General features: G+C 40.4%; 1 protein-coding gene across 3 annotated transcripts in view; it reads left to right on the plus strand.

The window, feature by feature from the left end:
- dgkb (diacylglycerol kinase, beta) overlaps positions 1–16,508 on the plus strand; it is an 89,214-nt gene that overhangs the window by 35,493 nt on the left and 37,213 nt on the right. For all 3 annotated transcript variants that reach the window (XM_085292544.1, XM_085292545.1, XM_085292543.1), the window contains 12 exons: positions 677–751; positions 883–1,002; positions 3,008–3,125; positions 3,562–3,650; positions 4,023–4,139; positions 4,421–4,519; positions 6,321–6,422; positions 8,981–9,054; positions 9,674–9,748; positions 11,957–12,042; positions 12,729–12,818; positions 15,882–16,042. In XM_085292544.1, coding sequence (XP_085148670.1) covers positions 677–751; positions 883–1,002; positions 3,008–3,125; positions 3,562–3,650; positions 4,023–4,139; positions 4,421–4,519; positions 6,321–6,422; positions 8,981–9,054; positions 9,674–9,748; positions 11,957–12,042; positions 12,729–12,818; positions 15,882–16,042 — 1,206 coding nt within the window. The remainder of the gene's footprint in view (positions 1–676; positions 752–882; positions 1,003–3,007; positions 3,126–3,561; positions 3,651–4,022; positions 4,140–4,420; positions 4,520–6,320; positions 6,423–8,980; positions 9,055–9,673; positions 9,749–11,956; positions 12,043–12,728; positions 12,819–15,881; positions 16,043–16,508) is intronic.

Here is a 16,508-nt window from a genome sequence, read left to right on the forward strand (position 1 = left end):
GGGAAGAGTAATGGAGAAAAACAGGGATGAGTAAAATCTGTGGATTGGACATAGTTATGAATGAAAGAGCACTGCTCATTATCTGTCCAGAGTGTGTAGGAGGGGGTGGGGGTTTAAATTAAAGGGTTAAAAGGGAGATAGAGAAGGTGGAGTGGGTTTGGTAACGTATTCAATTATTAGTCATCTCTCACCCATTATTGGACGGCAGATAGAAAGCATAATAGAAAACAGAGGACTAATGAGAGGGCAGAGAGAATACAAATGTAGGCAGAGATAGCCATTCAGTGGGACCCAACTCATACTCAGAATTTAAGAGAAAATGAAAAAACAGTATGAACTCTTCATTTACACTCATACACTCTAGTTTTTAAAGATATCCTAAGTGCATCATAGTGATTCAGTGTGGTACTAGATAATAACATCACCCGCCTCTGCCCCCAAAAACCAACCATTGTAATTAAACCTTCAGCTTCAGAGTGCTTCCCACACTGCCTTTGTTTTTGCTGTGTGCAACTCTTCTCTGCAGAAGAATGACATTTCCAACCTGCTATTACGAGCTGTTCATCAGTCTATTCATGCCAAAGAAATTTAGTGACATTAACTTAAGGCTGCGACATACAGAAAGGTAAACACAGTGTTTTTGTGCCTATAATGACCGTCTGTGGTGTCGCCGCAGGAGTTAGAGCACATTGTCTCCCAGATGATGCATGTCGCAGAGTACCTGGAATGGGATGTGACTGAGCTGAAACCAGTAAGGAGTATATTCATACCCTATGTTGCTTGAGAAATAGAGTATGCATGAAAATATTGCTTACTAGCCTGAGACAATCATGTGTACTCAACTCAATATGGTTTTTTTTGTTGTTGTTGTTTTTACTGTAGATCCTTCAGGAAATGATGCAGGAGATTGACTACGATCACGATGGTACTGTATCACTGGAAGAGTGGATCCAGGGAGGGATGACCACCATCCCCCTGCTAGTCTTGCTGGGCCTGGAGACAGTGAGTCCACAGAGAGAGTCACATTTGGTGCTAATACTGAGAAGCCCAAAGCTTTCTTAGATGCACAGTGCTATGCTAGTACAGTACTATACTAAAACTAAAATTCTCCAAGTCTTTAGAAATTGGCTGCTTTTTCACTCATTTCTAGCCCAGACGAACACTTTTTGTTTGATACAGCAAGCTGTACAGTAAGGCACATAACTCGAGGGATGAAGCTAGGCACAGAACCAATTTAAAGTTGACTATTTAAGTTGTAAATGTAAAAACATAGCATAGTTTAATTCCCAAAGAGCTACAGCATTAGCTGGACTTTTCAGTTCACTGATTTTCCACTAGGTGGAAGCATTTGACTACCTTTTAATAAAAACTTACCACGTATCCTTTTTTATGAATGAATATTACTACAAAAGCGTAACAGAAAATCATGCCTTCTGACCTTACTGAATTTAGACTGCTTGACCTAGAATAATATACAAAGAAAATCAAAATGCTTTGTCTTGATGAAATCCCCCCAAAAGTTGATTCTGTTAATCTGAATTCAGTGTTTTCAGTGGGAGAAACGTTTCATCACTCATCAAGTGACTTCTTCAGTCTCAGCTAACTGCATGTTTCCCAAATTTTATAAGCACTACAAATACATAATGACGGAATCTAGCACCATTTCCTAAGAATGAGCCATGAGGGTAGTTTCATGATCATTAATATGCAAATTGTCATTGCCATTGATTTGTGGCCATGAGAACTGTTCACAGAGAGTTGGAGAATGGCTGCAATCAAAGCTGTAAGCGAGTGAACAGCATCCCAGCGGACTGGGAAGCAGAAGAACATCATATCAAAGAAGCCCTGAGTAAATGTGGTTATCCCAGCTGGGCATGGGAAGCTGGGAAGAGGCTTGGAGAACACTCCAGGCAATCCAGGAGAGAAGACGGAAAAATGCTGCCTAAGCAAGAACCATTGGCGATCCGTTATGCATCAGGAGTTTCGGAACAGCCGAGACACATTTTTTCAAAACAGTCTCAATGACTTTTAAAGACCAAAAAACTCCAAAGATTCATCCACCGCAAAGACCCAGTTTCCTACCTGAAACAGAGCGATATCAACCCGTTCTCACTCCCAAAGCGTAACATTTTACGCTAGGTGACAAATCGTCACCATATTACGTTTTCGGCTACCCACCACGTTCCTAAATGACGACCTCGGAAAAAGAGGAAATATGAGAACCGTCTGGACTGAACCTACACATGTTCGCTCTTTTTCTTCAAATCGCTTAGAAACACGCTATTTAACATCATTAAAGTCCTGGTTAAGGTCAGGAATAAGGTTATGGTCAGGGCTAGGGATAAGGTTAGGTTTAGGGCTGGAATACAGGGCTGGAACGTCTACTACCGCGGGAGCGTCATTGCACTGGATTCCAGCAATAACCCGCCGCGTACCATAAGAACGCCGAAGGTCTCCTTTCGCGTTCCTCAGGAACGCCGCGGGACGTGACAAAACGTCGACATGTTACGCCTCGGGAGTGAGATGAAGTTCAAGAGGAAACCAAACACAGCGCAACATGGAGGAGCTACCCTGTCAGGCCACTCATTCAGTGATGAAGATGTGCACAGGGAGGAAGGCTGGTTTGAGCATAGAGTCAAGGAGGCCATTTATGTGAAAAGGAAACAACGGTGGCTGAACCGAGGAGGGGGCCTGAGATGGTGAAAGATGGACTCTTATCTCATCTCTTGATTGCAGCTGTTTCACAAATCAGCTGAGACTGAAGAAGTCACTTGGGTAAGTGATGAAATGTTTCTCCCACTGAAAACGCTGCATCCAGAAGAACAAAATCAACTACAAAGTGCTTTTGTACAGAATTCAACTTGCGATAAAAGGAACAAATTTAGTCAATCAGATGATTAACTGGTGATTGTCCAGCCTGAATATGAAGCCATGTGATACAGCGGTGGATTAGTGACTCGTTGACTGTTCCATCAGTTAATGGTTGCACCTGTTTCTGTTGCTGCAGAACGTAAAAGATGATGGGCAGCACGTGTGGAGACTGAAGCACTTCAATAAGCCAGCCTACTGTAACCTGTGTCTCAACATGCTAATTGGACTGGGGAAGCAGGGTCTCTGCTGCTCATGTGAGTAATTCAGTCAGTGTTACAGGTTTGACAGATGCACTTATCTGTTTAAAAAGATGAAATGTAACATTGCAAGATCTGTAAGATCTGCGTGGCCTTTCATGCATGAAAGGTAGTGATAAGGATATTTACATAAAACAACTGACATCAAAAAGTAAATGTCTAATAATTTTGATTTAGTGCCACATGATTGTCTAAAACACAGGACAGGTGGAGATAAAGGAGAAGTAAACAGTTTAACAGAGACTTTTTATTTTAAAAGGATAAGACCTGCACGTGTTTCAGCCTCCTACAGTGCAACCTTTACTGAGTTAGAAAAAGATGAACAAACACATAACTCAAACCCTAGTGTACATACTTTACAACAAAAGAGAAGTTCTTCTTTGTTCTTTTGCTCATTCAAAACAATGTTTTTGTGTTTTGTTTTTTGCTCCAGTCTGCAAGTACACAGTCCACGAGCGCTGTGTGGCTCGCGCTCCGCTGTCTTGCATCAAAACCTATGTCAAGTCCAAGAAAAACACAGAGGTACGTCCAATTGGAGTGTTTACCAGTCGGCACGCTTGGATCAGCAGTGCTCCGTGGAGCTTAGGATAAGGGCTTCTCTTCCTCTCATGGAATTGCAACAACTCAATCTGCTACTAAGCATTTCTAATTACCAGGATAAACCTAGTTTAGAGACGGGGATGCAGACAGCACTGTTTGCTTTGCTTTCTCCTCCTCACTCTCTGTTTTTCCTTCTTGTTTCCTTCTTGTTCCTTCTTGCTTGTTTTTCCCTTCCTCCTTGCTGTCTTTAATTGTTGTGTCACTTGTGCTTTTGTATATATCTTGTTTTTCTGCACCATGTTTCTTTTCTCACTTTTTTCCCTCTCTGTGTGCTATCTCTCCTTTTCTCTGCAGGTAATGCATCATTTCTGGGTGGAAGGGAACTGCCCCACCAAGTGTGACAAGTGTCACAAAACCATTAAGTGTTACCAGGGTCTGACTGGGCTCCACTGTGTTTGGTGTCAAATCACGGTGAGCCGACACCCGAGGAGAGCCAGCCACCTCCTTATTATATTCCCACTGCTTCTTGTTGTTTAGGGTTTCATTTTTGCACCTCTCCTACCTCACAAGTCATCCCACCAATTTACACTCCCAAAACACTTGTTTGCAGTTGCACATTAATAGAAAATAAAATGGAGACAATGACACATGTAATGTAAATTAGTCTGGAGCATATACCTGAAATTGTACACTTAAACATGAACTCTTATTGACACGAGTTGGTTGTTAATAACGGTTGCCACCTCCTCCAGCTCCATAACAAGTGTGCCTCACATGTGAAACCTGAGTGTGACTGTGGACCCCTGAAGGATCACATCCTGCCCCCCAACTCAATCTGCCCCATCGTCCTGGTAAGACTTCACTTCTGATGGGTCAGCAGTCCCGAGGCTTGGTGAACCTGACCTCGTTTGGAACTGTTACCCGAGGATCCAATCATCAGCCTGTGTTCTCCCACTGAGCTCTGAAATGGCACCAAATTATTTTGTAGAAGTTTATTTCCAAAATTGTATGAGTGCGCTTCACGAGGAAGGACTCTTACTTACTCAATAAAAACTCCATTTAAACTTATGTGGGGAAAGTTTGCCAGAAAAGGTCAAAAGCCAACATAAAAAGTTACAACATTAATTTTTTATTAATAACCTCGTTGTTTTGTATTTATGTTTGTAACTTTTTATTTGGTTATGGCAGATTTGTAAGTTGCAATATGTAAAATAAGCTTTTCTTTCAGTGAAATTCTTCAACTAGCAACAGATTAAATGTGAACTTATAGGAAAACTACTGGGAAATTACAGATATATAATATTAAGATTGACAGTTTATATTCTGACTCCTTCTTTCTGCTAAAAGTAAAAAAAAAATGTTAGAGATTACTAAATCTGCAGCCTACACTAAGCTGTTCACGTCATTGTAGTCATAAAACGATAGCAGGTCTCTAGAGACGACTTTACAGCAACAGATACGAGACACACAGTTCACTCCAATTCTGGCAGTAAACCATGTATTTACCTATGCACTATTCTATCCAATAATAATAATAATAATAATAATATCACGGTTCGATATTTTTTCGATACAAAAAAATGTTCATGCCGTTTTAATTTGTCATTTATTAAAATTATAAATATATATTTTAACTCAAAAGTACGGTTTTTAAATGTAATGTTGCTGAAACAACAAAATAATTTAAAAAAAATAATTTGTCTGATCGAGAAATCACTCATCTTTGGAAAAGAGAGTTTATTACAGAGAAATGGCTCTTTCCAAAATAAAAGCTATACTATATGCTTCTTCTGGGCTATGTTCTCAGCAGCATATTAAACATATCAGGTCCCCATAAGGAGAATCACGTGCTAACGGCTGTCTAAATGACTCGGGTAAAGTTTGTAGCATGCGTGCTTGTTGTTTTTGTCTGCTTCCACTTGTCTTTGCACTAGGATGATGTCGGCGTAAATGTGCAGTCATATTCGTTGTGTTCCCACTAGTGCTGTCTGCGTTAATCTCGTTAAAATGACGTTAACGCCATAACGCGGCAAATCTCCGTTAACGAGTTACCGCGGATCGCCCCGTGCATGGGGCTGGACGTCAACACGTTAACGAGCTAACTGCGCCAACGCACTAGTTCCCACCCATGTAATTGAGCATTGCGTGGCACATCTGACATACTGTTTTATGGTGGGGAGGTTTAATTTCGGCTACCATTTAGGCAGTTGCCATTTGCAACGACCTTAACTTCTGTCTCGCTAGCTTGTGCTGTGCTCAGTGGATCTGCGCTCGACAGTGCAGCCTAGGCGGAGTAGTTGAATGCAGATCCACTGAGCTCTCAACACAGACAGCATCATCAGAAGAAAAGTTGATAAAATAAATTACAAATTTTGAAATTTTGTATTGTTCGATACATATGCGTACTGAACCGAAAGCACTGTATCGATATGAGTATTGTTGCACCCCTAATGTATATATATATACACATACATATATATATATACATATGCATGTGTATATAGAGCATTGTTTTTTCCCTGCAATTATATATATATATATATATATATATATATATATATATATATATATATATATATATATATATATACATATATTTAATTGCAGGGAAAAAAAACAAAGCTCTTGTAATTGTGTGACCTTTGACCACAGGAAAGACAGTCTACACTGAGGAAGGACTCTCGGTCAAGTCAGTCAGGCAGAGGAAAGATGCAGAGAGCCAATTCTGTCACAGTCGATGGCCAAGGACTGCAGGTTGTACTCGAGACATTTGACAGTTTTGTGCCTTAATATTTTTTTTATAGTTTTTATTTACTAATCACAATCCCATACTACAGTGAATGCAGAATTCGTGCTTTGTTGTTTGTTTGTTTTTTTGTATTTTATTTGTTTTTAGATATTTCATTGATAATAAGGTTATGCTTCACAGTTTGAAAAGGCCCACAATGAGGAGAGGGGGTTTGAGAAATCCTTAATTTTCAGATTCATTAATTTATTTTAAAATTACAAAAGTTGAAAAATCTGTTAGTAGTTGGAAAAAATCTGTTTTAATCCAGTGAAAGCACAAGTCTTCACTTCACAAACAAGCGAACATACGACAGTCCGATTATTTGGGGTGCAGGTGCAGAATAAGTGGTTATATGACCTGAAACGTTTTGTGGATGCCAAGAAATTGGCTCATTTTGAAATAAATAAAAACAAAGAGTAACTGAAATACATGTTAAAAAGCTTGCTTGCTAAATTCTGCACAGCCATAAATTGGATACAGTCGGATTATTTTAAGGTCCCATCCAGAAATCAAACCGTTTTTCATGAATACTGAGTTTTTAAAATGAAGCTCTGTATGATGGGACTCTGCAGGCCCTGCTGGTAATCAGTATCCCATGGCAGAGCCTTGTCCAGCCTGATGCTCTCTAATATCTGTCAGCCAGCATGTTGGCGATGGAAGCCTGCCGCTGTCTGTGGCGACTGCACGTCTACGCGTGGATGAGAGAGAAATATGATGAATCATATCCCAGGCACATCCATCTATGCTCCTCGCTGGCTAACCAGCGTAATAATCAAGATTATTATTTATAATTACAGGAAGTAATGGATCACTCTGAACTGGACAGGGAGCTCATTAATTCACCCTTGGCCTGCTGGGATAGCAGGCAGGGGGAGTTAAGTGCTTCATCTGTGTCAGGGAGAGCACTGGGCGAGTTGTTGCAGACTAACTGCAGGAAGGGTAATTCAAACGGGGGCCGCTGAGTCAGAGCTTGTTTATGTGGCGCTTTGTGAGATCGGCCTCTGACATCGCAGGCTCTGCCTGTCCACAGATTCACTACCACTCAGAGACACTGGAAAATCCGTTCTCATGTCACTCAAGGCAAACTGTCTGGCTGATTAGAAAGCAGTCGCAAATAAGTACTTGGTATCAGGTTGAGTATTGACTGACTGTAAGATAGAGGACTTCTTGTTTTTTATGTCAGAGCATTCAAAAGTTGAGTTTAATAGTCCCAAACTTTAAAAATAATATTTAAAAGTATTTAAGGATAATGTTGTTGTCAGCTTGACATTTTATTGGTGTCAACAAAACCCCCAAAATAAAACAAAACAAGACAAAAAATATCAAAAAGTGATGCTCAAACATCAAGCAGGATATGGCTTATTTGTCTTTGATGTAGAGGTCTGTTATTGTCAGAATGTTTAAAGAGAACATGAATTAGTTTCTGTAACGTAAGGTGAGTTGTTTCCGTGAGTGATGTGTTTGTGACTTTAATTCACCAATCAGGAGTGGCACTGCCACACTTGTGTTTTGCGTAGTGTAACGACAATAAATGCTTTCTATGCTATTCTATTTATTGCTGCCAAAAACACAGATGCTGTAGTTCATTTTGAGGCAATCCTGATTAATTGTCCTGGACCTGGAGCTTCTAACCACTGTAGTTCACATGTATTAATTACCTACAATGGTGGTGCAATTGCCCACCGGTGGACAGTGAAGATACTGCAAGAAATTGTAATTAAAAATTTTGCAGTGGAATTTTACATTTTCATTCCAATTTTTACTTTAAAAAACATGTAAAACAGAAAACTAGAACCTATGAAACAAACCTACTGGATTTCAAAATGAGATGTTATTCATCATTTTCTGACCTATTCTTGATCATCATCATTAGTGGGGAAAAAGTTCAAATGGAGCGGTTGTTATGAGGTCGTAGTAAAAGTATTAACAGAGATATTGTCTCATGAAGCAAAATGAGGAAAAGATATAAATGAACCAGGGGGAAAAATAATGAAGGACATCCTTTGTCATATGCTCATCTGCTGGTTGAATATCCAATGAAAGATCTGAGTGGGTCGGCGTAAATTTGAGAATGACTTGCCTGCGGTGAAAAACTATATTTACTTGAATTATTTGAGTAAGAATGAATACATGATTTTTTTTGACAATAAAAAAGCAAAACAACGTTTCTTTGAAAAATAAAGGTATCAGTTCCTCAAAAATCAAGGGACCTGTGATAGTGTATAATGTAGTTTCAGAGATACTGGCTAAAATCTCCATCACAGCTCTTCCTTTATAATTAGACATTATAATTAACCCAAGATTAAGTTTTTACTCAGGCGAAGAAACATGAAGCACACACAGACATTATCCCAGCCAGGTAACAGGAAAACTGCAGTATGTAACGAATCAGATGACTGGCATGCCTTGAAAGTGCTGTATATACTTGGCAAAATTTCTGAGGGATATGGCTTGAAAGTGAATTCCTGTGAAGCATCCTGCAGTCTCCAAACACCAACAGTTTGTTTTGACATCTCCCATTCAGATCACAACAATAGAGGGCACTCATCCTCTGCTGGTGTTTGTCAATCCGAAGAGCGGGGGGAAGCAGGGAGAGAGGTAAGTACACAATCTGTCTCAACATGCTACATGAAGCCTCTAAAGCCCCGCTCCTCAGCCGCAGAGGGAAGGCAACAGCGTGGCCTCTGGCCACCAAGTGCTTTAGGCTTGCTCAGTCAAATAAAAACAAAATAACATTTACCTAAAGCACTGGACGCCTCTGCCGTCAGCTCTCTTTTCTTTCTTTCTCACACACACATACACACACACTCTTGCTTCAGACAGCCTTCTCACTGTCATGTCACTGGCTGGTTCCCCTTCTTTAACCCAGGGCTAATTGGGTTATTACTGAAACATATTCATTCACTCCTTATTACTCCGGCCCTCATTTGTTTAAATTATGAGATCAAAATATGACTTCAGCCAGTTGATATAATGAAATTGAAATTAAAATGAATTAGTCTTTCTAATGGTTTCTCCTCAAGGGGACTTTGGGTATGTCCCACCCCACTGCCCAGTCCACTGCCTCGTTACATTGTGATTGGACCCTGGACTGCATTTGCACTTAACAGGCTAAATTCCCTGAAGTGGAAACGAATGTGTGATGTTTGAGAGAGCGACATTTGCATTGCTTCTTAGTTTTTTCCGATGTTATTTTTTTTATTTATTTCTTCTGTAGGATTTACAGAAAGTTCCAGTATCTTCTGAACCCAAGACAAGTCTACAACCTGGCTAAAAATGGACCCATGCCAGGGTACGTTGTTGACCAGATCATCTTTAGTGATATCTCACACATCTGTAGTGTGAGATACCGTTTTAAAAATGTATTATTTCCATGAAAGAAGCTAAATGTCAATATAATATATTTTTTCACAGGTTACTTTTTTTAATGTTTAAAGCATCCAAATTTCACACTCATATGACGATTGAGGTTTGCTTTTTTAAAGTGTTTCAGACACGAGAGGAAAAATCTGCAGCCCTTTTATCAATCTAAGATCTAAACCCTAAAAGCAGGTAGATATTTTCCAAAATGATTTGTGTTTAAAAAAAAAAGATTATATTTAAAAACACTGTAGCTTATAACCACAGATAAACACAGAAAGCACATTAGCAGCCTTAACAGAAATGAAAAGGCTGTTTCAGTGTACTCATGAAAATCAGAGTATTGTTTTCTAATGGAATTAAAAAAGTGAACATGACTGCTCTTAGATTATTAAATCCCAAAACAACTGCCATGATACATCTAAAGAACTGGAAAAAATAATAAATAGTAATAATAACGACTATAGTATAAACAAAGCAAGAAAAAAGGAAAAATAAAGATTCACATTAGTTTTATATTTTTTGTTTTATGTGTTAATTTTTCTTTATTAGCTTTATAACTGGCAGCAGTATCTGTAGTAAGTTACTTTGCATTAAGAAAATTGTCTTTTTATATAAATTATTGTGGAAAAATTGAAAGAACTGTTTATAAAAGGAGAAGAAAATATAGGAAAAACACAAAATCTAAAAGCATCCCTTTGTTTGTTACCTCACTAATCAGATCAGCTAATGACCTTCTGTTTACACACCCAGTAGTGTTTTCGGTTGTTGCCCACATATAATAACCACCATCACATGCAAGAGAGGCCTGTAGCATTAAACCTCTCACTCGGTTCCCTCAGACAGAACAGACACAAATGAGGTGAGTTCACACATAACAAATCCTGGAGACGATAGCATCATGCTGACGAGCAGCGACTCCATATGCATAAGGCTGAACGCAGAGCTGGTGACACAAGTGACTGACGGATAGAGAGAGGTGAAACGCTCGCCATACCACATGTGATCGCGCATACAGACAAGCAGCTCACTGCAGGCTGGTGGTGTGGGCAGCTCCAGGTTTCCTATGGTTCACATTTGTGATTAAGAAAATGAATGGATGATTTACATGCACAACGCTCCTCCACTTTGCTGTTTGCGTCCAGCAGCGTTTAAACACACAGGAATGCCTCAGCATCGTGCTGCCACGTTGTTTGGCTTTGATTAGATGTGAAAACAGAATCTTTGTGTCTTATAAAAAATAAATACACAGCAGCACTCACAGGGTAAAAAAAAACCCTCCACGAGGTTTAGACTGGCACAGCTTTCACTGCGCCAACGCAACTCCCAAGTTTTAGGGACTGACCTTGTGGCCACTGTTTGTTTCTCTGTTGATGTGGCTGAAGCGTCACCTGCCTCTCCTCTGCAGTCTGGGGTCGAATCCGTGGCTTCTTCCTAGAGTTGAGAACATTCCAGATGACCTTCTCCTACTCTAACCTTGTTAATATTTTGTCAAGTGTACTCACTGCAGCACACATTAGCAGGGTGAACGGTCACCGTCGGACACTGCAGGCCGAGGCAGCCGCACGCACTGCTGTCAATTAGCTGCCTCAATAATGCAATTACAGCAAATTAAGTGTTTGTTTCTTGGTATTTAAATATCCCCAAAGTTGCCTTTCATGTTTGCGGCCGTCTGTTTTGCGTCTAATATGGTTTGTGGTCCCAGTTGGAGAGTAATTGAGCGAATCATTTACCCGCCATACGAGGCTTGGAGGCTGGCTCATTCAGTTAGGGCTTTGTTATTGTGAAGGAACGGAAGAAGTTGGACTGAACACTGCCTGTCATGATCCAATTAGGCCTCGAACAGGCAGGCTAGCTCACTGAATGAATAATTATCAATGCGACATGTGTTATTTTGTGGGATTAGATGGGGGTTTGCAGTGAAGCAGTGTGCTGTTGCAGTAGGCTCAAAAATATGCTCATAATATGCACACTGTGTCTGTGTCATGTGAATTTTAAACGCAAGAAAGACTGAAAAAAGAGACATTTTAATGCACCTTCACTTTTAAAATCATTTTCAATTATTTTCAGGGAAAACTGAAGATAAAAGATATCTTCTGTAACCAGTGCAAGGCATCTAAAAGTAAGACGTTTGTTACAGGTTGAATTTCTTCAGAGATGTTCCTGATTTCAGAGTGTTGGCCTGTGGAGGTGATGGCACTGTGGGCTGGATCCTGGACTTCATTGGTACAGAATATGCTACTTTTCAATTTTTTTTTATTTTGTCACAACTTTGCCAAGAATTTGGTCCTCATGTTCATTCCAAAAAAAAACAAAAAAAAAACTGCAAGCCTTCTGAGGTGCTACAGTACATGTGCACATACTCCATTCAGTTACCTGTAAAGTAATAAACATAGTACTGTAGCACTTAAACACCCCATTTCCTTTTTTGGCAAAATTGCCTTTGTTTTTATTATTTTTCAAAGGCTGCAGCACTCTTGTTGTCCAGCCTGAAATGGTAAAGCGTAATAAATGGGTTGTATATGAACACTTTCATTACATCCAAGCCTGTGTATTCAGAGGTGGTAAAATGGGATGATTACGTGAGTTGGAAAACAACATATTAGTCATCATTTGAAGGGAAAAAAAAACACCCGGCCTTCTCTGTTTGGTCTTGAAGATGTGTTACTTGTTTGGGCTCTCAAAAATTGCCTCAATTTTTTATCAATCAAAACAAAGAGAGGTAATAACTGTCAGGCAAAATGTGCCTCTTGAAATAGACTGTACAACTGGACATTCATGTTGACTTCTAGTATTACTAGTTGGGCTGAAAAAGGGATTTGATGGTTTCTTTGCAAGTTCTTGCAGTGAGTTTGTTTTCTTGGTTTGGCCTTGTTTCACATCTTGTTGTGATATTTGTCCTGCTGCTCTAGATAAGGCCAACCTGGACAAGAACCCCCCTGTGTGTATACTTCCTCTTGGCACGGGCAATGACCTGGCAAGATGTCTGCGATGGGGAGGAGGTACTGACAGAAAACAGATACATAACAGTCAACAACATGGCCTCACATCCCTTTGCTGTAGTGAAAGGTAGAGGTATAAATGTCCTGCATTAGAAATCCAGTGTTAATATTGTTTGTAACGCTCTAATTATTCTGGAACATCAATGTGGCTAAAACTAATAATTACTTTATTTGGTGCTCTAAAAATAATATGCAAATTAACTGATTAAATAGAGCAAACAGTGGAATGCCCAGAGTGATGTCTACATGTTTTGTACTTTCCAGGCAAATACATAAATATTCAATTGTATAAAACAAAGAAAAAAAATGTTATTTATTTATTTATTTTAAGAGACTGCTTTGAGTTCATGGGCAAGCACTTAGAGACATGCGGAAGGAAAAACTCCCTTTTAACAGGAAAAAAACCTCAAGCAGAACCAGGCTCAGCCATCTGTCATGACCAGCTGAGGTGGATGTATTGGAGAATTGTACAGAGACCAATATCACCTAAATAAAGCACATTCAACAATAAATAAATAACCGTAGCCAAAGCTGCCCACACAGTGTGTTAGTCTGTTTTACTGCTCAGGAATTTATAGATTTGTATTCTATATTTCACAAGCATTAAAAAAATGCTGTCTTGGCCGTTTTTATTCAAAGCTGCTACATCTCTAGAAATACTTATTTATAAATCAAATCAAATCAAATCAAATCACTTTTATTGTCACATCACATGTGCAGGCACACTGGCACAGCACATGCGAGTGAAATTCTTGTGTGCGAGCCCCACAAGCAACAGAGATGTGCAAACACAACAACACAAACGAGCAAAATACAAGAATGGCCAACCTGAAACTAATAAATATATGTACAATATATAATAGTGTATGCATTTCTGGATGTGTATACTAAATATTTTCCTACGTGTGTGTATACACATTTTTACAAATTAAATAGTAAAAAAATAAAAAATAAAAAATAAAAATAATAATAATAATAATAATAATAATAATAAAATATATAAAATATACAGAGTTGAATATGTGCAAAACAAGTGGCATTTATATACAGTGTGGAGTGCATAATGTTGAAGTTCCAGTAGTGAAGCTGAGGTGTCTATGACGTGTTCAGCAGTCTGATGGCCTGATGGAAAAAGCTGTCTCTCAGTCTGCTGGTACGGGACCGGATGCTGCAGAACCTCCTTCCTGATGGAAGCAGTCTGAACAGTTTATGGCTGGGGTGACTGGAGTCCTTGATGATCCTCCCCGCTTTCCTCAGGCAGCGCTTCCTGTAGATGTCTTGGAGGGAGGGAAGCTCACCTCCAATTATCCGTTCAGAGCACCGCACTACTCGCTGGAGAGCTTTGCAGTTGTAGGCGGTGCTGTTGCCATACCAGGTGGTGATGCATCCAGTGAGGATGCTCTCAATGGCACAGTGATAGAAGGTCCTGAGGATGCGGGGGCTCATGCCGAATCTTTTCAGTCTCCTGAGAAAGAAGAGGCGCTGCTGCGCCTTCTTCACTGTTTTGTTTGTGTGTACTGACCACGTAAGATCCTCAGCCAGATGTACTCCAAGGAACCGGAAGCTGCTCACTCTCTCCACAGCAGCGCCGTTGATGGTGATGGGGGTGTGTACTTCTCTGCACCTCCGGAAGTCCACTATCAACTCCTTTGTCTTTGCGACGTTGAGGGTGAGATGGTTGTCTTGACACCAGTGGGTCAGGGCGCTGACCTCCTCCCTGTAAGCCGTCTCATCACCGTTGGTGATAAGACCCACCACTGTAGTGTCGTCCGCAAACTTCACAATGATGTTGGAGCTGTTAGTGGCTGTGCAGTCGTAGGTGTAGAGTGAGTACAGGAGAGGGCTCAGTACACACCCCTGTGGAGCACCAGTGTTCAGTGTGATGGGGGATGAGGTGATGCTGCCCAGTCTGACCACCTGGCGTCTGTCAGACAGGAAGCTATGGATCCAGCTGCAGAGGGAGCTGCTCAGTCCTAGATCCTGCAGTTTCCTGTCCAGCTTCGAGGGAACGATGGTATTGAATGCTGAGCTGTAATCTACAAACAGCATCCTCACATACGTGTCTCTCTTCTCCAGGTGTGACAGGGCAGTGTGTAGTGTCAGGGCTATGGCATCATCAGTGGACCTGTTGTGGCGGTATGCAAACTGTAGAGGGTCCAGTGAGTCGGGTAGTGCAGAGCAGATGAAGTCCCTGACCAGCTTCTCGAAGCATTTGCTTACGATGGGGGTCAGGGCTACAGGTCGCCAGTCGTTCAATGAGGAGATGGTGGAGGATTTGGGTACAGGGACGATGGTGGCCATTTTGAAGCAGGCTGGGACTACAGACAGAGAGAGGGAAAGGTTGAAGATGTGCGTGAACACTCCAGCCAGCTGAGCCGCGCATGACCTGAGGACGCGGCCGGGAATCCCGTCCGGACCAGTAGCTTTGCGTGCGTTCACCTTCCTGAAGCACTTCCGCACATCCTCCTCAGACACAGTGTGCGCACTGACGTCATCCGCGGTGCGCACACTGTCCGGTCTCATGGTGTTCGCTGTGTCGAATCTAGCGTAGAATACGTTTAGATCCTCACACAGAGAGGCCGTGGTCTGCGGTATGGGGATATATGGGGAGTTCACATTTGAAATGAATATAGAAATTAAACTTTGAGACCAGAACTGGGGTTTTTTTCCCAACTAGGCTGTAGACATTTTTTTTCTGCTGTAAGTGAGGCTATTTTTAACTTACTTTGGATCCAGCCTCAAAAGGAAATGCCGTTTTTGGCACTTGTGAACTGACGTAATTTTTTCACCATAGGTCAAAATACCAAATAAAGACCAAACAAAAATGTCCAACACAATATAACCCAAGGATTTTATAATAACAAAATCATTAAGTATAAGTAACAAAATTGAGTAATACTGGAAGTAAATTGTCCATATACATGTATAAAAACTTATTTGGAAACTCACTTGTATTTTCGTGTATTTGCCCATGCACCTGTGTTTGCAAAGTGTCAGTCATGTGGCACGAGATATTCTAGACCCATTTTAGCATCTCACTTGTCTCATCTTATTCTTCCTGAGGCTATGAGGGCGAAAGCCTCCTTAAGATCCTGCGGGACATTGAGAACAGTACAGAGGTGATGCTGGATCGCTGGAAGATTGATGTCACACCCACAGACAAGGAAGAGCGAGGGGACCCAGTGCCTTACAGCATTATAAACAACTACTTTTCCATTGGAGTGGTAAGTTGAACACTGAGACAATAAGGTGCAAAGATACCTTTTGTTGGTATTTTATGTTATATGATTTTGATGTAATACCCTTTGTCAGATCTTCTCACTTTGAACAGTATTTAATAGTGTTTAGTGCTGAAGAAAAAAACATGATGTCCACATTAAATACATTTAGATGTAAATAGTCTTTGTATTTGATTTTATGTATAATTGTTTCTGCACACACACAAATGGCAGCTAATTGCATGTTGCTTAGCAATTGCATGATGCCTCTCACTACAAAAACACCTGCTTGTGAAGGGGATTGGGGTAAGTCTCACGTTCTAGGTGTCAGATGTGACGCTCGTGTTGAAACAAACAAAAGAAAAAGCAGTAAACTGTTTAGCATCTGCATATTCTCAGGGATTTTGGTGTTATTTCTTCACACATTTTTAATAATCAAAATCAGCAACGTAAATATTTTGACTGTTTTTGA

This window comes from Mchenga conophoros, linkage group LG11, assembly GCF_057382185.1.
Source record: "Mchenga conophoros isolate Kocher_MC1m ecotype Shallow Benthic linkage group LG11, M_conophoros_male_GT1.1, whole genome shotgun sequence".
In the NCBI taxonomy this organism is placed as follows: Eukaryota; Metazoa; Chordata; class Actinopteri; order Cichliformes; family Cichlidae; genus Mchenga; species Mchenga conophoros.